The sequence below is a fragment of the Pristis pectinata genome, chromosome 1, assembly GCF_009764475.1.
Source record: "Pristis pectinata isolate sPriPec2 chromosome 1, sPriPec2.1.pri, whole genome shotgun sequence".
Lineage (NCBI taxonomy): Eukaryota > Metazoa > Chordata > Chondrichthyes > Rhinopristiformes > Pristidae > Pristis > Pristis pectinata.
This window is the reverse complement of record NC_067405.1, coordinates 68,933,579-68,955,642: the sequence shown is the minus strand read 5'-3', so window position 1 is coordinate 68,955,642 and position 22,064 is coordinate 68,933,579. Positions and strand designations below refer to the sequence as shown.

At 44.1% G+C, this 22,064-nt stretch overlaps 1 protein-coding gene across 1 annotated transcript; it reads left to right on the top strand.

The window, feature by feature from the left end:
* Nucleotides 1-5,454: 5,454 nt before the first annotated feature.
* On the top strand, nucleotides 5,455-7,331 carry gbx2 (gastrulation brain homeobox 2). Its single transcript, XM_052023809.1, has 2 exons — nucleotides 5,455-6,102; nucleotides 6,805-7,331. The coding sequence occupies exons 1-2, from the start codon at nucleotides 5,580-5,582 to the stop codon at nucleotides 7,329-7,331; spliced, it is 1,050 nt and encodes a 349-aa protein (XP_051879769.1). The 5' UTR covers nucleotides 5,455-5,579.
* Nucleotides 7,332-22,064: the final 14,733 nt, after the last annotated feature.

The following is a 22,064-nucleotide window of genomic DNA, read 5'->3' as shown; positions in this document are numbered from 1 at the left end:
ACTAAAGACTTTTAAATGGATGGGTGCACCCATATCATGTATTAAAGTGGAAAACGCTCCTCACTCGGAAGAAAACATCTGCAAACTTGGTGTATGCAGACAGCACATCTGTTCGCAACATCTGTCCCCAGATACACACAGGCACAGCACTCACTTAAGCACCGGTAAAGTATCGGAGTTGTGATTTAAACAGGAATAAATCTAAAAGTAACATCTTGTCCTTCTGTTAAGAAGTCTCTGTACTTTGATCCAATGTAATGCCACTCGATATCATTGAGGGAGAATCATTTTACAATAGTCGACACCCTTCAAACATCGATAAGTGTTATTAAGGACATTTTATTTATTATTTCAAAATCAGAATCAGATTTATTATCACTGACATATGACGTGAAATTTGTTGTTTTGCGGCAGCGGTACAGATTGAGGGATATATTGCCGACAAAAATATACTTTATTCCTAAAAATGCATACCGATAATACAATACAATCAGTTTATGTCTTTGCTTAGAGTCACTATGCCATTAAATCACTTAAGGGAAGGGTCTCGGGTGCTCTGAATTGCGGACTTGATTATAAAAAGATCAGATTGTGGACCAAAGCCGATTACCCCTGGAACCGGAGGCCGAATTGCTGGAAAAGAGATAAGTAAATTGTTTCAACAAGTGTGCGACGCACCATTTTCTTCATTGCATTATAAATGTTTTTTTTGAGGGTGGATCCTGATACCCCATCGTCTCCGGATCCTCGGCATTCCCCAAGATTTCACCTGGCAATTGTCCCTTTTACAGCTATTTGTAGGATTAGCATTGCTCTGATCTTCGAAAACAATGAACTGTAGAAATTAGATAAAGGCAACCCACAATTTCAACACCAGATTAAAGGTTTCAATGGACACATGAAACGCCAGGCTGCCGGCCAACTGTGAGATAAACTGACCTGTCCCACTCTGTGATAATCCACAACTTTTACCGCGGCTGCGTTTGTCAACTCGCTGACGCTCAAAGTTGGACGATTGTTCTAAATAGAGGGTAAAACGCACGGAAACAATTTACTTCTCTTTCCATCTCTTCTCGCTCCCCCACCCCTTATTTTATGGTTTGTTGGTTATGTAATCGCGCCAATTTCTCCCTTAAATCTGAGTCTGCTTGATTTGCAATAATCGATTTAATGACTTCTTCCTCCCAATCGGCAGAGATCGCTAATTAGTTCGACTGTTGAGTTTTCTAATTGACCTGAAACAGGCGAATGGGTCAGTTCGCAATGAAATCTCCAAGGAACGCACCGAAGTCTCCTTAATAATTTTATTTCATAAAAAGAACCTTAAAGCCACAATCTTAATAATAAGACGAGTTTGGGATGTCCTTCAGAGGTCACGGAGGGAGATTGGAACATCGCATCCCTCGCCCTGAAATAAGGACAAGTGGCAGATTCAAGGCGTCCTTTAGAGCAGAGAACGGCTCGATATCTGATCTCGCCGGGGCTCACCCTCCCTTCGGGCTCATCTCTTGTTTTGATTTTTTTCCCCAGTCGTTCTCGCCTTTGAGACATCATCCGCCTGGCCCCAAACCCCCTCCTCTTCCCTATATAGTGTTACAAGCACTCCATCTCCCAAACTACAATTGTCCGTTTGTATCAATCATTAAAGGCGCCTAATTACCCATCCACCACACTCCGTCTTTCCATGGATTCGCTGACGGCCGTCAACAACTTTCGCCGACAGTCGGTTCGTTTACTTCTGGTGAACACGATACATTTTGGAGGAGAGATTCGACTGTATTCATTGGATCAGACAACGTCACTGGCAAGAGGCGTCAGATTAAGGGCTTCTACTCTCTGATTCATTAATAACTTGCAGAAGGGCAATTCGGGTACATAGTGGGAGAGGAAAGTTCTGCTGGGCGAGGAGGAAGGGATAGTTTCAAAGAGCCGGCACAGGCCCGATGGCCCGATTGGCCTTCCGAGTTGGGGGGGGGGGAAAAAAGTCTGTGACTTCTGGGTATATGTGATTGAAAATACACGGTTGCCAATTCCTTCTCACTGTTCAGAAGAGATATTCGGATAAATTACTGAAAATAAGAACAAGCTGCAGAGGTCTACACTGGGTCCGCGCTGGAGTTCTGGCTGATGCGCCCCAACGAAGAAAGACTCGAAACTTTCCTCCAAAGGGACTGAATAAATGAAAGGCCTGATTGTAGATGAAACAATTCCCAGAGTTGGGGAGAGGGCGTTGTCCGAATCGGGGGTGGGATGGCAGCGAGGAAAAAAGAAGCTGAGTTTGCGGTTTTTTTCAAGCTAGCAATTGTTAGAATGGTTAGTGACAAAATAATGAGACGCCATAAGTATACTGTCAAACCCCTGAATCCCACACTTTGACAGACTCGTTCTCCCATTCTGCCTGATCACTCCGTGATCTGAATTACCGAGAGACTCCACCCCTATCATTAGTGGCCTGGTGCCTCGATCACACCCGCTGGATCACCGGCCGGGAGAGAGCGAGCTCTCCCAAGAGAGAGGAGTGAGAGACATTTAGTTTGTGTTCATCTTGAGACTCCGATTCATTATCCGATCGCCCTTCCTGGCTATAAACGCACTGTATTTTGTTTTGAGATAATCCTCCTTCTGCAATTTTCCTGATGTACTTTTCCTACATTTTGACTTTTGGTATTTCAGCCCGGGCTTCAGTTGGCCGCAATGTTTACTTTGTTAATCATAGTTCAATGGGTTCCTGGCTCTGTGAAATTTCTTAAAGTGCAGGACCGAAATCAATAAAACAAGTGACGGAACAGATGGAATTTTTGAAACGTGCTAATTTTGTCCGGCATTTGAAGGAATGTAATCAAATCGAATTTCACGCTGAAAGGGTTTTGATAGCCTGAACTCATTGACGACTTTCTCCCAAGTACATCAGAGTCTGAAGGGTGTCAGTGTGCCGGGGCCGGGGGTGGGGGGTGGGGGGGGGGGGTAAAATTAACTTGCTCTCTTACATCAGAGCCTGCCTTCCCTCCCTCCCTGTCCTTGATAGTCCGACCGTTCTCTGTCTTTCATAATCTTCCTCCCTGCCCGCATTCTCAGCCAAATCCCTCCCATGCCAATCTTGTCTTTTCCAAACTCAGCGAACTTCTATCCATATCTTTTTTAATCCTCACTCTTAACCGTTCCTTTTCTTCTCCAACCTTTTCGATTTTTATTTTTACCATTGGCCGAAAGAGCAGGCCGTGTTTTATTAACACGGCCCTTTTTCATCTTTCACATATTCTCATTTCTTCTGTCTATCTGCGGTCATTTCTCTTCTCGGCAGAACTCGGAACACACGCATTCTTCTCTCTGTCACGTTTATTTTTTTAACAATTCTTAAATCGGGATTAGATTGTGTAAAACTAAATGAGAGCGGGCCTTCATTTGTTTTTTTTACCATTTCTGTGGGATTGTCTGTTTTGCTTTTTAATCCAGGAGTAAATATCTACTTACTCCGGGAGCCCCGGGAGATTCGTATTGTAAAAGAGCAGCCCGTATCGATTTAACGCTATCATGTTAGTGAATAACTCGTTTACATAATTGCCGGGCACTGATTTCAAAGTTGGCCAGCGGCTGATTTAGAACCACATGGAGCCCTTTCTATCTTTCAGTTAAAAACGCAATGAATAAAAGTTTAACTCAGACCTTCAGTGGGCCGCGTCTCGCAAATTACTGTGTCTGATGCCTGTACTTCACACACAACAAGCTCTTTGTAATCCCGATATTCCCGGACACTGGGCCAATTCTTCTCTCCGAGCTCTGCCGACTGACAATTGCTTTCCTCTCCCCTAAATAAAATCATCCCAACACGTTTATTTTTTTCCCAAACGGCCGCCAACAGAGCCGCTATAATGCTATAATGATCGCGACCGGCAGGTTGTAAATAACCGCAATAATAAGGCAGGGCGCTCTCTCCCCATCATCAGAACTGGGGTTAACCTGGGATAAATGCACAACCGGGCGCCAGCAGCTGATTGCCCCTGTGTCCCACTCTGTGTCGTTTTAGGGTCGGAATGAAATGTATCTATCTGAAGCCAAACACAGAGGACTCGGATTTCCATCCTTCACGTATCCTGGACCAGGAGGTGATGGGGTGGTACGGCCATGTCCAAAGGACTCAAAACCGTTCAACACATAGACTGAACTCCTAAGGATCGATGTCATCAGTTCCCAGTAATTTATGGTTATTGTTCACTTAACTCAAACCTGCTGCAAATCCTCTGTGTGTGTGTGTGTGTGTGTGTGTGTGTGTGTGTGTGTGTGTGTGTGTGTGTGTGTGTGTGTGTGTGTGTGTGTGTGTGTGTTTAAACGAGTTTTATGCTTTCGACTTGTTTCTCTGGGACATATGTTATACCACACAAGTATTTAATGAATTAAATATTTGTGTTGTTGTTTTTGAAGCAATTAGATGAGAACAGAAAGGGGATGTGTATGTATCAATCCCCGTCTGGAACCAATCACCCAGCGAGGTTACGTGAGCCGCATGCGCCTCCATCAGGGGGCATGGCGGGAGCTGTAGTTGCATGGCCCTCTGAAGGCCGAAGCGCTACCCGGCCATGGAACTACAATTCCCGAGATGCTGTTCGGCTCCCCCCCCCCCCTCAGCCTTTAATGCCTTCAAGAACTTGTGTACATTTTCATGGAAAGGATGTCGGGATCCAACACATTTGTCACAAAGACTGTGCAGAAGTTTGCTCTGAGACTGTGAATAAATCTCCCCGTCACTTTTGTTTTGGCGTAGATACACTCTGAAATGACTCCAATCAATTGTTGGGAAGAGTGCAAGATCCAATAAGAATAACAAGTCATGGATCTGCTGAAGATAATCAGGGACATGCGAGCATCGTGCATGTACACTTGCCAATGCAGCATCCCCTGGCATATGGGGCAAAGGAGGTTTCAGCGGAAACATGTTTCAAAGAGCTGCCACAGAGAGATGGGACGAGTGGTCTTCCTCGGCGCTCTAACAGTGCATTTAAAAGACATTTGGTCTGCTGTAGCATAGCATTAAATTAAAGTTTACAGTACAATTAAGTGCTTGCATTTTCTGACTAAAGGCGCCGGTTTTCGTTAACGGTACAGAGGCATTAAAAAAAAAGTGTTGGGGTGGGGGGGAGGCGGTTTGCTTGCCGAAGGGGGAGGGAATGAGGCGAATGTCACACAATAAATGCAGCAGCACTGGGGATGCTGCGGTGGGCGGGGCCGCGCAGAGACCCCGCCCCTTCTCCTCCAGCTCCGCCAATCGACGAGGGCGCGGCCGCCCCACGTGACGGAGGGAAGGTTGCAAGTTTCAGGAAAATGTGAATGAGAAAAAGCGGAGCGTAATTTGAAGCTTTGATGGATGTGAGCCCTGGCTGAGAAACCCCCCCCCCCCCCAACCAGAGCCTATTTCACACTCGGATCTGGAAGGAGCCCCCGGATCCCGGAGAGCGATGATATCCAGGGGAAATCGGAGCCTCGGACCATCGGGCAACTGACTTGAGCCTTTGCACCTTGGACTTGCTCAGCTCTTGCCCGTCCTTCTTGTCCAGCCTTACCGTATCTGGCCACCCTTCGCTTGTATGTGCGCCGACTTCAGCCCATTGACTGTGATGCAGCGACCATTGGGAACCGGCACCGCCTTCAGCATTGACTCCCTGATAGGCACTAGTCCTCAGCCCAGTCCCGGCCACTTCGTCTACACCGGCTACCCAATGTTCATGCCCTACAGACCGGTTGTCCTGCCCCCGCCAACCCTTCCACAGCCGTCTCTGCAGCACAACCTCCACGCCGTGCCAAGCCCTCACCACCACCACCAAGTGAGTAACCTGGCCGGCTCTCTCTCCAACGGTTTCTGCACTAGCCTCGGCCAGGGGATGGCCGTCACCACCCTCATGGCCACGTTACCGGGCACCGGCGAAGGCAGCCGCAGTTTCCCGTCTTCGCCCAACCAGGAGCCGGCCAGGAAGTTCATGCAGACTCTGGTGACTCTAGACAAGGCTGAGGGCGGGGTGCAACAGGAGGGAGAAGAAACCAAGGCGTTTCTGTGCAAAGACACCCCGGCTCTGTCTTTTCCGGTGTCTGAAGCCGTGCACGCAGTTATAGGTAAGATAATCGTTGCGTCAAAAAAAATACTGTCACTGGCAATGATCAGGTTAAAATGCACAAAATTGTTAACAGCCGACATTTATTAACAACAACAGCCGCGATGGAAAAGTCTCTGCGCATTCGGAGAGTTCCACTTATTTTAAGTTCAATCCGGTGCATTACAAAACATGCCGACAGCATTCTCCTGTCCTGGGTTCCATCAGTGAAACAGAGGGGCCTTTGAAAAAAAAGTTATACATTGTTATGCGCCACTAACACAAGTTACAGTTGAAAGAGAGCGGACACGCTGTCTCAGAGGTATTTGCAAAATTAAATGGAGATAAGGGATAACTAGCCTTTGGAAACCTTGCATCTTGCCTCACTGTGGTTAAGGCCGTGTTTATTAACATATGAACTAGGATGTGCGCGTTTGAATTGACCCGAACTCTGAAAATTCAGGCAATTATTTTGAACCATTTTATCAGTTTGTCTTTAATTAATTCCAATACATTTTTTAAAAAGTGGTCGCAAATAGCTCTTCATTTAAAAAAGGCAAATGGATAAATGAAAGTGATGAATAACAAAAGAGAGTGTTCTGAACTTTAGAAAAAATTAAGTTTAAATAATTAGTTGTAATCTAATTAGGCGCATGGATTATTGATTAGTTTGAAATTTCAAATTCTGTTGTATTTTTCTCCCTCCCTCTCGCTCTCTCTCCAGGTGCTGTCACGACTAACAGAGCACAAGAAAAAGTAGACTCAAAGGCAGACGAAGACCCCAAAAGCAAAGATGAGAGTTTTTCCATGGACAGTGACCTCGATTACAGTTCTGATGAGAACATCACATCCCAGGCGGCTCACAAGGGAGAGGAGTCCGGCGCGGGCCTGGAGGAACATAACCACCACAACACCACCCCAACGAATACAGCGACCGGCAAAAACCGAAGGAGGAGAACAGCCTTCACCAGCGAACAACTGCTGGAACTGGAGAAGGAATTTCACTGCAAGAAGTATCTGTCGCTGACCGAGAGATCCCAGATCGCTCACGCCCTCAAACTGAGCGAAGTGCAAGTCAAAATCTGGTTTCAGAACAGAAGGGCCAAGTGGAAACGGGTGAAGGCGGGCAACGCCAACTCCAAATCTGGGGAGCCGTCCAGGAATCCCAAAATCGTGGTGCCAATCCCGGTGCACGTCAGTAGGTTTGCGATCAGAAGCCAGCACCAACAATTGGAGCAACCGAGACCTTGAGACAAAACTTTCCAACGAGGCAAGATTAGGGGCAGAGCACACACACACACACACACACACACACACACACACACACACACACACACACACACACACACACACACACACACACAGAGTACACACACACACACACACACACACACACACACACACACAGAAACAAACTAACTTCCTGAGTGAAAACCCGAGACTTACAACAGACAGACCCCTATTTATTATAAATAAATAATTATACTTTGTTTGTATATAAAGAACTGAGAAAATGCATCAGCTCTATACGGTATTTCACTGTTTTGTGGACCAAAACGTGTGCACTGGGAATATCGCGAACTTCTACATTCCTGGAGTGAAAGGGACCGTGATACTAAGACTCACATTTAACCCATCTTTCATTGGTGTTTTGACCACTTTGCATTGTTTCATCATATGCCAAAAGGTAAATTCCGTAAAGTATTGCTATTTAATGTCTTTTTTTATGTTCATGCGGACACTGTCATTGTGATAGATCTTTTTTTTAATATATATTTTTTCGGCGTATTTCGCTTTTCAAATTGCGGTTCATTTTTAAAGGAGGAAAAAAAGACGAGTATGGCTATATAAAAATAATGGTGTTAATTTATTTTACATTTTCTTTTTGGAAAATAATTGTAGCATATTTCTTATAAATGATGAGAATTCTCCAAAAAACATACAAAAAATGCCTTGTGAATAAAACCGAGCGTCGGTTCCATAAAGAATGCAGTCACCGCTTGCAGTTCCTGCTAAGTTTTGCATTACTAAAGGTTAAACATTCGAGGTATATTTTGTGGGGCGGTGACGCTGTGCGGTGGGTGGATTGGTTAACTGGGCATTGTTGTGAGATACTGATTTAATCTGAAATTTTGAAGCTTTAAAAGAAATGTGAACGCCCCGACTCGCGAGAGATAACTTTGCTGATCTCTCGACATCAGAAAGTTTCACCGGAATCACGGGTTGTTAATGTGCCGGCGATGAAATCGATCTGATACGGGTGTGAATTAGCTGCCCAATAACAACGAGCCTCTCCAGTTTAAGTTTGTTAAAAACAAGTTTTTATTTGCCTGCAAGATCACTACGAACTTAAATCACAAAGATTTAACTTTACAGTGCAAACTTTGCAAAGATGCAAATAATTGACAATACTTGAGAACATACTGGCTATCTGAACTATTTTGAAGGGAGGATATTGATTAATACATAATCCATAATTAAGAAACAAATAAATCCAAAGCCCATTCTCTTGGCACCTTTAACTCCTTCCCCGAAAACGTCTCGCTTTCTGAGATAGAGTAAATAAGATAAGAACTAACATACTTTTAAAAGACCAAAGGATATATCAATGGGCCCGATCTGTGTGGAAGGGCAATCGATTTAATCCCCAAACTAAAACCGGAGAGATTTATCAGATGAACATTTCGTACGGCATTGAAATAAAACTCAACGCGAGTGAGAGCCAGTTATAATAATTCCTTCAATTTAAAACTTCATCTGTTTTGTATAACTAATGGGAATTTCATAATAACCTGGGCGAATTATCACAGAGTTTAGCCTGCCGGCGATTTGGTTGAAGGAATTATAACGAGAGTTCAATAATAAACTGCGTCCGAGCCAGTTGTGTGCAGGAAGCCACGTTATGCTGATTTCCAATGCAGTTTAAGGTTCGCACCTTACAGGGAGTTCAGTTCACAAGAGCTGGTGAACGAGGGGGAACGCGTTAACCAAGTGTTGGAACTGGGCCGATATAAATATTCCCTTGGGAAGTTGATTCTTTTCACGTTTTTTTTCAGAGATAAAATATTATCTACAAATCGATCTTATAAAGGACACACAAAAAACTCTGGCGATCACTTGGCAAGGATCCGCCGGTGTTCCTGATGCCCCCTGTAACTAAATCAACCCTTACAGAAGGTCAAAACGATTGATGGCAGATAATTTACCCTGGCTACATATCATCTAATTCCCTCCTACCACAAAAAAACAAAGTCGTCTCTACACCCCTCCCCCAACTCCACCTCCCTCCAAAATGTTAGTGGCGACTGTGACAGTGTTGTATTGTTGCTGACCCTGACCTCAAATAAACGATACACGACAGGATGTAGCGAGTACAAGATAAACAACTGGGCATTTGATCGCTGTCACCATCGCCATCATCAGCGCTTTAATTTGGCTGCCTAATGAGTCAGATCGCAGGGAGAGATAAAAATTGTCAATCGCCATGGCTTTTAATGAATTTTTTTGCAAATTGTAATCAACCCCGAACGTCGCAGCCCAGTGATTAATGGGCCCCAGGAGAGATGGCTAGCACCTCGCTTTTCATTACATCTCATACACGCTGCACTAAATTAACAGCAACTTGTCTGCGCTTAAAATTAAGTCCCAATGATTAATTTTGATGGGGAGTCTAAAGAATAGCTCGTCCTAATAGTTACTGGCCTGCGATGCTTTCTCAAATGAATAGAGCTCCGAGCTGGATATTTCACCTCCCCCTTGAACAACTCGCACATTCACATCCAACAAATCGGGGAGGGGGCGGCGAGAGTCTTTTTTTTGTGTTCAAGTCAGAATTCTGCACAAAAATGCCAACACTTGAGAATGCACCGGATAACTGAACTATTTTGATGGGGGTATAGATTAATATATGATACATAAGTAATAGGCGAGTAAATTCAACACCTATTCCGTTCGCACAGTTAACAGAATATCCTCAGCTCCCCTGATTTTTTTGGGTAATCAATACTTATTTTCTGTGATGGGGGTTAGCATCCGATCACAGAATCATTGGTCAGTTTAAAGGGATTATTAATCTCCATTTATATCACAATTACCTCGTTAACTGGGACTTGGGGGGGGGGACAATAATTAGAGATTGAATATGATATAGAACATTTACCTGCAACCGTGACTTGGGAACTGGAAATGCAAATTCATTCTTCATTCAAATCATATAAGGCTACAGTTTGTGAAATCGTTTTCAGTTCTTGCAATGATCAAAAGCGAGTTCCCAAAACTCCCCTTGTTATTTAATATTTGAAAGTGCTCCTGTTTGTATTGAGAGGGATACTAACGACGATTTAAAATATAGAAGTTAAACAATTTGCATAATCTTAAAGAGGAAAATGCGCTCCATCCTCTGAATATGGAGAAGAAATAGAGTATAGTTAAACCGACATGACAATGCCCAAGAATGCTTGATGTCAGTGGAGAACTTAAAGCTGCGAGCCAATGGCAGACCCTTCAAAGGAAAGCAAGGGCTGGTGTATTTACAGCAGAATTGCCGAGAAGTATATTATCCAAATTTTGGAAGGTGTATCATTTTATCAAGCATGTCGTGCTGTTTGTGTTGACGTTCCCTGGTTTAATAACGCTAGGGATATGATGACTGGAAGCACTGTGTAGTGTCTCTCGTCTTTCTGTCTCTCCCCCCTCCCCCAACAGGAAAGTTGACCCTGCATTTCCCAAATTGTCAAATGGCACAAGGAGCGGAAACTAACTTCAGGGATATTCCTTCTCCAATTAACCAGAACACGACGCTCTTCTCCGGCAACGCACGCATTTCAAAACACCGCCTGCAAAATCGCCGCAGTGTTAGAGCAGCAAAAATGCTTAAATAACACGGCGAAGGTGGTTACAGGATTAATCATTGCAAAGGAATGTCCAAATGCTCCAGGTGATAATATTACACAGTGGACACAACACAGGGAAGAGTTGTTTGATTTTTTAAAAATTATAACTTTCTCAACACGGTCTTAATAATTGGATATCATGTGCAGTCTGATCTTCATTCATTAACAAAACTCTAGAGTTAATTGAAAATGCCCACGCAGTGTGGCCAGGGGTTAATAGAAGATGTCTAGCTCTGACTTGGCATCAGCCGGGTGCGTTGCAAGGGAGTTTTAATATATGTGCGGGTGATATTCACTGTTAAAATGAAGAGAGATAGAACCTAATAAAAACCCATTAGATGGATAATAATGGAGATCTGCTCTTCACCTCACATTGCTTCGCGTCTGCACTGTGCACTAAATGACTGCACTACCCTCGAATGATCATAAAACTGAAGCTGTCTTTCTACATCGAGAGGCTTATCCGAGAGGGACTTGAAAACCACGCGGAACAATGTGATCCTTTGACAAGCTAACTTTACAACTCTTTAAGATGTTGAACTACAAAACCCGCTCACTGTTTAAAGCCCTCGTAGCAAAACGAACTAGTGCTAATTTAAGTGCGGATTCTCTCACCAATTTTTTAAAAAAGATTTGCTTAGCCAGAAGACAGTCGATTTGTAAACCTGGCGTCTGTTAAACCGTAACGTTCAAGGTTTGCAAGGAACAATTCGGAGATAACAGAACGCTCTCCATTTACGCTCGATATCAAGCCGTATTATTTCAATATAGACAAACATGGGCAACACCAGAGCAGATAAGGTCACAGAGAAAGAGGGGAGACAAACAGAACCATTTGTAAAACTCTCCCGGTACCAGGGCGGTTTATTAGGTAGGCTGACGAGCTCATTGTCTGAAGTTATAATCCCTCTTATACCCGAAGTGTAAACACATCAGTTAACTGCTAGTTACTATCTTGGTGTCTGCAGCAAAGGGCACCGCGCCTGAACGGAATATCACCCGCCCAATATTAACAGCTACACGGAATGAGGCGCAAATTAATGTTAAGTTTTTGTTCTATTCAAAAAAAGGTGCAATAATTTCAATTTATTTAATCTGAAATTATTGCATGTTCATAAAGTTGAAGAGCACCGTATGGAGCATTCATGCGGTGCTCTTCAACCTTAGGATGTAAATTGTTGCAGATTCATTTTAGTGGCGCATTACAGCCTAACTTTGGTCTTCATCTCGGTGGAGACGTCATTAATTTCATTCATCCTGAAACACTTCATTTTGGTAGTAAAATACAGAGCCACGTGCAGCTTTAATGCTAATTATTTAGAGAAGGCGGTAAGAAATACAACTTAAGATACAGATACGCAAGTCACGAAATATAACGATGTACATTAACAAAGTAGGAAAGCAAGCTGCACACTGTGGCTTGTTTCTGAAGGGAGGACATTGACAAGCAGAGAGGTTATGTTCAGACCGCACTTAAAGTGTGGCGCACAGTTCCAGCATCCTTATTATCAAAAGGGATAAAGGACACGGAGCTACTGTAAGTGCACTTTAAAGATGATTTAGTTTGTTCGTTCCCGGACGCGCTCGACATTCACTGCCCACCTCCATTTGCCGCCGAACTGGGGAGAAATAGAGAGTCAACAATATCGGTGGGTCTGGAGTCACATCGGCCTAGTAAGGATGGGACATCTCCTTCCCTGGAGGAGATTTTGAACTAGATGGAGGTTTACAACAATCTGGTCTTTTCATGGCTGGAATTGTTGATGTTCGCATTTTGTATCTTAAAAAAAAGGATTTATTTTATCACTTGGATCTAAATTCTTCAGCTGCAGTGGTGGGATTTGAACTCGAGTCTCTGGATCAATAATCCAGAACTCCAGTTACGAGTGCAGTGAGGTAATCAGCACGACTCAGAGGGTGAGCGCTGATCAGGGACCAGCCGAGACCCTCTTCCTCAGAACAGAGGACTTTGTGTGGTGAGGTCTTTAACATAGAGATGTCTCCACCGTGGTGAAGATTAAAGTTAGGCTGTAATGCGCCAACAACTGGCACAAGAAGCAATTGAGATGAGAAGGATAGGCCCATTTAAGGGGAATCTGGATATAAGGGAGAAATGGGTGGTAATGCTGGCTGGGTGAAATGGAACACCAACACTGGCTTGGATCCGAGATCAAGGATCGAAGCCGAGTTTATTGTCAGACGCACAAGCACACGTATGCACGGGTGCAATGGAAAACTTACTTGCAACAGCATCACATGCACGTAGCATCATATAAGCAGCATTTCTCAAGAAAAAACATAAACGTAAATTATACACAATTTTTACAAGAAAACACAATTAGAACAAAAAAAGATCCGTGCGGCCGAGTGGCCTGTTTACATGCTTTACGTAACCAATGGAAATGTCAGGTTGTGCTGAAGCATACGGAGGAGCTAGAGGAGGGGTATGGCGGTCACTGGTGACGCAGGATACCAGTGACTGTTCCTGGATACTACAGCACACACTTTGCCTGTTGCAGATGCCCTCTGTTACAGACAACCAGTGACTGTTTCACTCGCCGTCATTAATGCTCACAGACGCCTTGTGCCTACCCTAATTGTTAAAGATTGAGATTACCTGTGCAGATGACACTGCCTCACTGTGATCCTAATCACCACAGATGTATCTTAACTGTAACACATATTGATTGTTACAGATGCACAGAGTTATAGAGATTGACATTCACAGATGTACACTGCTACGAATATACTGAAGTTATTATTGAATTACACCCAGTGTTTCACTGACTACTACTGATCCGCACAGTTAATGATCACTCTGAATCTGACTCATTCTGAGTGTAACGAATGTACTTTGACACTCATTAGACGCTGAGTGTTACCGATGTACAGTTGTGAATGAACAATGTTATGAAAGGTTACTGACGTGCACACCAACTATTACCGATGTGCAAAAATTGTTACAAATGCAACTTATTTTTACGAGACACTATTCAGGTATACACCGGCTGTTGCGACGGACGCTGACACTCAAATACGCATTCAGCCTGATGTGTACAGATCACACTGTTACAGATGTAAATTATTTTAAATGTGCAGTAGTACAGATAGACATCGACTGGAATAAGTGTACGCTGACTGGTAGAGGCTGACCCTGTCTTGAACAGGTGGGCCCTGATTGGAACAGGTGTACTCTGATTGGAACAGGTGGACCCTGATTGGAACAGGTGTACTCTTGACTGTACAGGTGGGTCCTGATTGGAACAGGTGTACTCTGACTGTGCAGGTGGACCCTGTCTGGAACAGGTGTGCCCTGACTGGTACAGGTGGACCATGACTGTACAGGTGGACACAGGTGTACTCTGACTGGTACAGGTGCGCCCTGACTGGTACAGGTGGACCCTGTCTGGAACAGGTGTACTCTGAATAGAACAGGTGTACTCTGACTGGAACAGGTGTGCCTTGACTGCTACAGGTGTACACCGATTGGAATAGGTGGATTCTGACTGTTCCAAATTGTTTGTTACATGCGGACAATAATTAGTGCAGTGATCGTTCCATGCATACACGGATAGTTATAGGTGCACTATGTTACTGATGTAGGCTGATTGTTAGAAGTGTACAGTGGCTGTAACCGGACACACCGTCGCCCATGGAAACTATTGCATGTGAACACTGATTTTTTAACAGGTGTGCAACGTTACTGATGTGCGCTGACCACAACCCGTTACACTGCCCGCTAATTACCTACACGGCCAGCTACACTAAAGTCACTGTAGCACACTGACAGAAGTAGATGGTGGCCGGTGAAAGATGTGTCCGGACAAGCCTGCGACTTGTGTAACGAAGGTGGAGTGATGGTCTGCAGCCGGCGTTGAGCTGATCGGTCCCGGCTCCCACGGCAGGGGATGGATCACACGCATCGGCCCCTTCACCACCTTCTCAGGGGACTGTGCCCACCGGCCTCAACACGGGGACGTCCCAGCAACAGAATGAGCTGTAACTGTGAAGCACCCACTCCGAAAAGCCCCCTCATGCGGCCAGCTTCTCGTCCGTGGGACTCAGAAGCTGGGCTATGAGGCACACTTTGAATGTGGCCGGCTTCTACAGGAATGCAAAACCTGCAGCACGCACAGGGCTACCGGGTGGTGTCAGAGCTGATCTCTCTCTCCTTTGCTCCCTCGCACCCGATCCCCCCCCCCCCCCCCTCCCGGTAGTACATTGGCCATGGATCACCCTAATCGGTTTTAGGGCACTTGATGCAATCCCGCCGCCTTTGTCTCGTTGACAACACGGCCCTTTGTGATGTGACCGCCACTTGTTTAAGAACCTCCCCCCCCGCCACACCCCCCCCCCCCCCGCTTCTTCTCTAGTTTGTGGCTGCGAGAATGCGAGCCGCTGCCTGAATTACAATGGATAAAGCGAGATTACACTAAACTGATCCCTATTAATAGCTGAGATCAATTTGCATGATGTTCCACGCCCGATCTGCAAACTCACTTTTTGTTTAAAAAAAACCCCTCTGCTTTATTGTTGATTCACTCATTGAGCTTCAGTGAATCGGATCAGGGGCCCCCGGCGTGACGCTTATAAGGGAATGAAGTTCAGGAAGTCTGCAACAGAGTTGCCCCAGTAAATGTTTCCAGCCGCATTGGTAACCGTCGGTACTGACTGCAGAATCTCTGCATGCCCTTTCTGAACACGTTGCAGAGCACAGATGACCGCTACAGCTCTTCAAACATGAACACTTGTTGCAAGTGCCGGGATCTACGGCTGGAGTTACAAAATTAGCACAGCAAGCCCATTAATATACCCTCCGATCCCCGAAGCTCCAAATCCTTTGATACCTCAACCCCGCCCTTAAAGACTCGAACTTCTCAGCATTGGGGGAGAGAGAAATCCCACTGTCTACTGAGCATGGAATCAAAAGGTATTTTCTCGATCTTTCCCAATGCCCGTGTGCTAACTTTAAGACGAGATCCCCTTGTTTTGGGTCGCCTGCTTGGGGCAATAGAACAGGGAACAGCACAGGCCCTTCGGCCCACCATGTCTGTACCGATCATGATGCCACATTAAACTGATCCCACCTGCCCACACCTGATCTGTATCCCCCCATTCACGTCGTGTTCATGTGCCTGCTAAATGCCTCTTAAATGCCACGATTGTTTCTGCTTCCACACTGTTCCTGGCAGCGCATTCCAGGCACCCACCACTCTCTGTGTAAAATACTTACACCGTACATCTCCTTTAAACTTCCCCACCTCACTTTAAAGCTATGCCCTCAAGTATTTGACATTCCCACCCTGGGAAAAAAGACTGTCCACCCTACTTATGCCTCTCATAATTTCATAAACTTCTATTAGGTCGTCCCCTCAGCCTCCAGTGTTCCAGAGAAAACAATCCAAGTTTGTCCAACCTCTCCTTACAGCTCATACCCTCTAATTCAGGCAACATCCTGGTGAACCTCTTCTGCACCCTCTCCAGAGCCTCCACATCCTTCCTATAATGGGGCGACCAGAACTGGACACAATACTCCAAATGTGGTCTAAATGAAGTTTTATACAGCTGCAGCATGATTTCCTGACCCTTATACACAATGCCCCAACCGATGAAGGCAAGCATGCCATATGCCTTCTTACCACCTTATCCACTTGTGTCGCCACTTTCAGGGAGAACGTGTTCCCTGTATAGTTTCTCTGTATCTACCTAATCAAATCACTTTAAACTTTGGATCAGTTTTTCATTATTAAACTGGCTAATTAACCCTTCAAGCTCTGGTGCCCTCACATCAGAAGCTTCCCCCACACTATTCTGAACCTGTGTTGCTGCTAACTCCATGGCGAACCTGATTGACTCCTTGAGGCTAGGTTCATGTATGATGGAATGGAGTCTTTGAGACTGGTTGGAATATGTTGCCTCCCCATTTCTTACCTACAAAGAGCAGTTGCTGTCTCAAGATAGGCAGAGAACTTCAGTGAAAGGTCTCTATGCTTATGGAGCGAGACACTTCCACCCCGTCCCCATTGCAGAAGTGAAAACAGCTGCCACTGCCTTAGAGTTAGAGATAGGTAAGGCAGAGCCTTCAAGGTAGAGATCTGAGTAAGTTCTGGCCTAAAGTTGCACTCCAGATTGTCAAAATTACACCACCCAATCAGATCAACAGAAAGCAAAATTTACCATGGCACTGTTTTGAAGAACAAGGGAGATTCTCCCACAGTGCCCTAGTCCCAAATTTAGACCTTGATATTCAATAACATGAGTTATCTGGACTTACTGGTTTTACTGTTTGTGGGGACTTGCTGTGTGCAGATCAGTTGTCATGTTTTCCACACCACAGTAATGACTTCACTTTAAAAGTCCTTAATTGGGTGTAAAGTAGGCATCCAGCAGTTGTGGAAGGTGTTTTATACATAGTATATATTTCATTTTTCCTCCTGGTCCTCAAATCCAAGAATTGTTCTTTGTGAAGAAAACGCAGCCCTTAATGTTCAGGTGGAGTCAGCCAGAATTAACTTTGAGGTTTCCAAAGCTGTCACCAGGCAACAGCTGAAGCAGGAAGATGGGAACTGGGCCCTATTGAGCAGCACCAGCAGTGGAAGGACCACAGAGCATCAGTCCGTTTATCTTTTCCTGTGGTTGACAAAAGACATGAGGCTTAATGTGAATATACCAATGTCCCTACAGCCTTGAACTCACTCGCCACTAACCCACCACAGGAAACCAAACAGCACTAAACTACAGATAAAAATAAAAACTAATATATAATTAAACTACCCATTAAAACCAATTCTACGTCAACATAAAATCTCCAATAAACCCAATACCATCCCACCACTAATCTGCTAATAAATCAGATACTAACTGAATATTAAAACTACCCCAAAACTTGGAAACAACAGAAACAAATACAAAAAAAGGACTGTAATTAATTATACCAGCATATTACAAATAAAAATACTATACAAACTCACCACTAAATCTGTTAAAACCAGCAACAATTCACAACTCAAAGAAAATTGAAATAACTTCAACATTAATTAACTCATTGTTAAATCACTAATAAAACCCAATACTAACTCTTGATTAAATCACCAGTAAAATCTAGTAGCAATTGACCACCAAGCCTGCAATGAAAACTAATAACAAAGTGAAAAAAAACTAGTATCAACTCAACATTAAATCACCAATAAAAATATATTTTTACATTTTAATAATTACAGCTTAACCAGCAATAAAGAACCAAGAACAACTTAAAAACGTTGGGCCAGATTGTCCTGACAAGTGGAATTTTCAGCATTTCTCTTTGCAATTTACAGAAAACTCAGGACAGAGCCACTGTCTGAACTTTCTTTGGCATTTCTGTGGACAGAACTTGACCCGGCCCCACCATCTGATGCCACTTACACCTGGATGGGCTTGTGCCGGGTAGTGACTAGGTTGGAACCGGTTTTGTTGAGGAAGTTATGTTAGAAGATCAGCTATAGGTTAGTGTGGATTTAGAGGGTCAGTGAGCAGGCACTATTGGTGGAACCATTCAGGACAATTTTTTTCAGGCCTTAGTATTGGGGACATATGCGTAAGTGTATCAGGTAGCAAAGCTGCAGGAAACTTTTAAGCTTCAATGGAACAGAATTTAAAAGTGAAATACAACACAGACATGTTACTGTGCTGCACATTTAGACTTACTAATCTCTGGGTAGGATATTCTCAAACTGCTTCATGAGACTTCAGATACCAAATGAGCACTCATGTACAGTATATCTGATGCACTAAGTGAACTCAGACATGAAAGGCCTGTACACCATTAGCTAACATCACCAGTGAATGAGGTTAGATGTCAAGACTATGCACAGTGAACATGTTGGTACCTTTGTTTATCTTACAAAGTGCAATACATTAGAGCTCTGGAGATCTTCAATCTAGAACTAACATGAGTTCTGAAGACAAGTCTGCTGTGTTTCCCGAGTTATTGCATTCCCAAATAAATATAACAATACAATCATACAATTAAAGTCAAAGTCGAGTTTATTGTCATAGGCATAAGTTTATTATCATATGTCAGGTGCAATGAAGAACTTAGGTGCAGCAACATCACAGGCACATAGCATCAGATAAGTAACATTCACAAGAAAAATATAAATTAAACATAAATTATACACAATGTTTACAAGAAAGGACTCAATTAGAATAAAAATAAACAAAGTCCATTGTAGTGCAAAGTGGTCAAAGTGGTCATAGTGTTGTTACGCCAAGGCAGTGATTAGAGTTGTTCAGGTTGGTTCAAGAACCGAATGGTTGAAGGAAAGTGTCTGTTCTTGAACCTGGTGGTGTGGGACTTCAGGCTCCTTTACCTCTTGCCCAATGGTAGCTGTGAAATGATGGCATGGCCTGGATGGGGAGGATCTTTGGTGATGGATGTTGCTCTTTTGAGGCAGTGCCTCCTGTAGATACTACTGATGGTGGGGAATGAAGTATTGGGCAGAGTCCACTGCTCTCTACAGCTTCTAAAGTTCCTGTGCATTCAAATTGCCGTACCAGACCATGATGCAACCAGTCAGGATACTTTTAACAGTACATCTGTAGAAGTTTGTTAAAGTGTTCAGCGACATGCCGAACTTCCTTAACCTTCCAAGGAAGTAAAGACACTGGCGCGCCTTCCTTGTGATCTATGTGCTGGGCCCAGGACAGGTCATCTGATATGTTAACACCCAGGAATTTAAAGCTGCTGACCCTCTCCACCACCAAACCACCAATGTAGTACCTTTTTGAAATGCATAATGGTTTAGATTCATGGCTTCTTTTTATCTTTTGCTTCTTCTTTTAATAATGTACAATACTATTTGCCTGGTAGATGTCAAGACTCAATTCCAAGTATCATATGTTCCTTTTATTATTAGCCTTTTACCCAATCAGCACAGACCAATGATTGCAACAGTTCCCTCAACTCCAGCCTTATTTCTTTTTGGCTCTCATGCCCATTTATGAATGACTTCTGATTTTTATAATTAATCTGATGAATTGCCACAGTTTTCACCATTAGCTTAACAACAATTTTAATGTTGGCATCCCAAGCCACTCCACAGGACTGTGATCAAAAGAATATTAATGTACATTAACGAGAGGTGACCAAAAGCTTGGTCATAGGGATGAGGAAGAGGGGGAGAGGGGGAAAGATTTAGAGAAGGAATTCCAGAACTTGGGGCTTGGACGACGAAGGTATGGTCACTGGTTGTGAAGCATCAAAATTCCAGGAATACCTCACATACAGTTCAATCGGATGACAAGCATGCAACCAGGGAAGTGCAGTTCCACCCAAGTTGACCTCGGAGGAGAGAAATATGTTTTGGTCAACTGTGTCAAAGCCAGCAGCTAGCTCAAGAAAGACAAGAAAGAAAGACACAGGCATCTGTCAAATCAAGTCAGTAAGATAATAAAACCCAAGCCCTGATGTGTAGTGTGGATGACATGTAGATGTGAGTTAAACTTATGTTTCTGTTGGATGAGGAAGAGGCCAGACTTGCAGTGAAGCCTCTGAATGGAATGAAGAAGCTCATTTAAGAGTTTGTTGAGGCCTTCCCTTCCAACAGAGTGTTGATGGAGGTGAATAACACAACTAGGGAATGCAAGAATGCTCTTAAATATCTCTCTGACTCTCATCTACGTATCAAAATGTTGCTGTTTCAAGTTCCCATTCAGAGACTTGAGCACATAATCAAGACTGATACTGTGGTACTGAGGGAGTGCTGCACTGTCAGAGGAACAGTGCCGTAGATGAGATGTTAAACTGAACCTAAGTCTCAGAAGGACATAGAAAATAGAATCATAGAAACACACAGCACAGAAACAGGCCCCATGGTCTATCGAATCTGTACTTACCATCATGCACCTATTTACACTCATCCTATACTAATCCTATTTGATTCTCCCCACATTCCCATCAATTCCGCCCACTCCAGGTTCTACCCCTCACCGACACACCAGGGGCATTTTACAGCGACCAATTAACCTACCAACTCACATGCCTTTGGCATGTGGGAGGAAACCGGAGCACCTGGAGGAAACCCACAATGTCATAGGGAGAACGTGCAAACTCCACACAGAAGCCACCCAAGGTTAGGATCAAATCCACTCACCGGACCTGTGAGATAGCAGCTCTACTCGTGCCACCTCCATATCCCACAGGTAGGTCTTCCTGGTGCCCTGACCAATATCTACCTCTCGAGCAATGTCAGTAAGAAGCAAACGATCTGGTCATTATCATATAGTTGTTTATGTGATCCTGCAACCCAGACCTCAACAGCAAGTACACTTCAAAAATTAGTTACTAGCTGTAAGGTGCTGAAAGTGCTTTGGGACATCTGGAGCCTGTGAGAAGTAGGATAGAATTAGAAGTTCCTTCCTTTATTCAAATGAGGGACCACTGCAATCAGCAGGGTTGGCCAAGGAAAAAGGAGAGATTGGATAGGTTGGGTTAATTCTCACTGGAACGCAGGAGGCTGAGGGGTGACCTGATGGAGGTTTATAAAATTATGAGGGGCATAGATAGGATGGGCAGTCAGTCTTTTTGCCATGGCAGGAGAGTCACAAACTAGAGGTTTAAGGTGAGAGCGAAGATACTCAATGGAGATCAGAGGGATAAGTTTTTCATACAGAGTATGGTGGTTATCTGGAATGAGCTGTCAGGGGAGGTGGTAGCAGCAGATACAATTACAACTAAAGTTACAAATAAAAAGCGTTTGGACAGGTACTTGGATGGCAAAGAAATAGAGGGATATGGCCTAATGCAGCCAAACAGGATGATCGGAGAGAGGCATCACAGTCGGCACTGTTTCTGTGCTAGGGTTTCTCTGGTGAAATGACCTGTGGACCACACACAGCCCCTGCAATAGGGCAAATGAGCCTACTAAGCTCAACCTTATTTCTTGTTGGTCGTTACTTGGTGTTGTCAGTGTGGAGGCTTGGAAGTAACTGTGGTCAGGACAGTTTTCCCAAATGTGGGACTGGCGTATTACCTGACAGATTATAATGATCAAGAAAGATTAAATGGCCCTAACAGAATTCTTTAAAATGATGAAGGAGTTTGGTAGGGAGG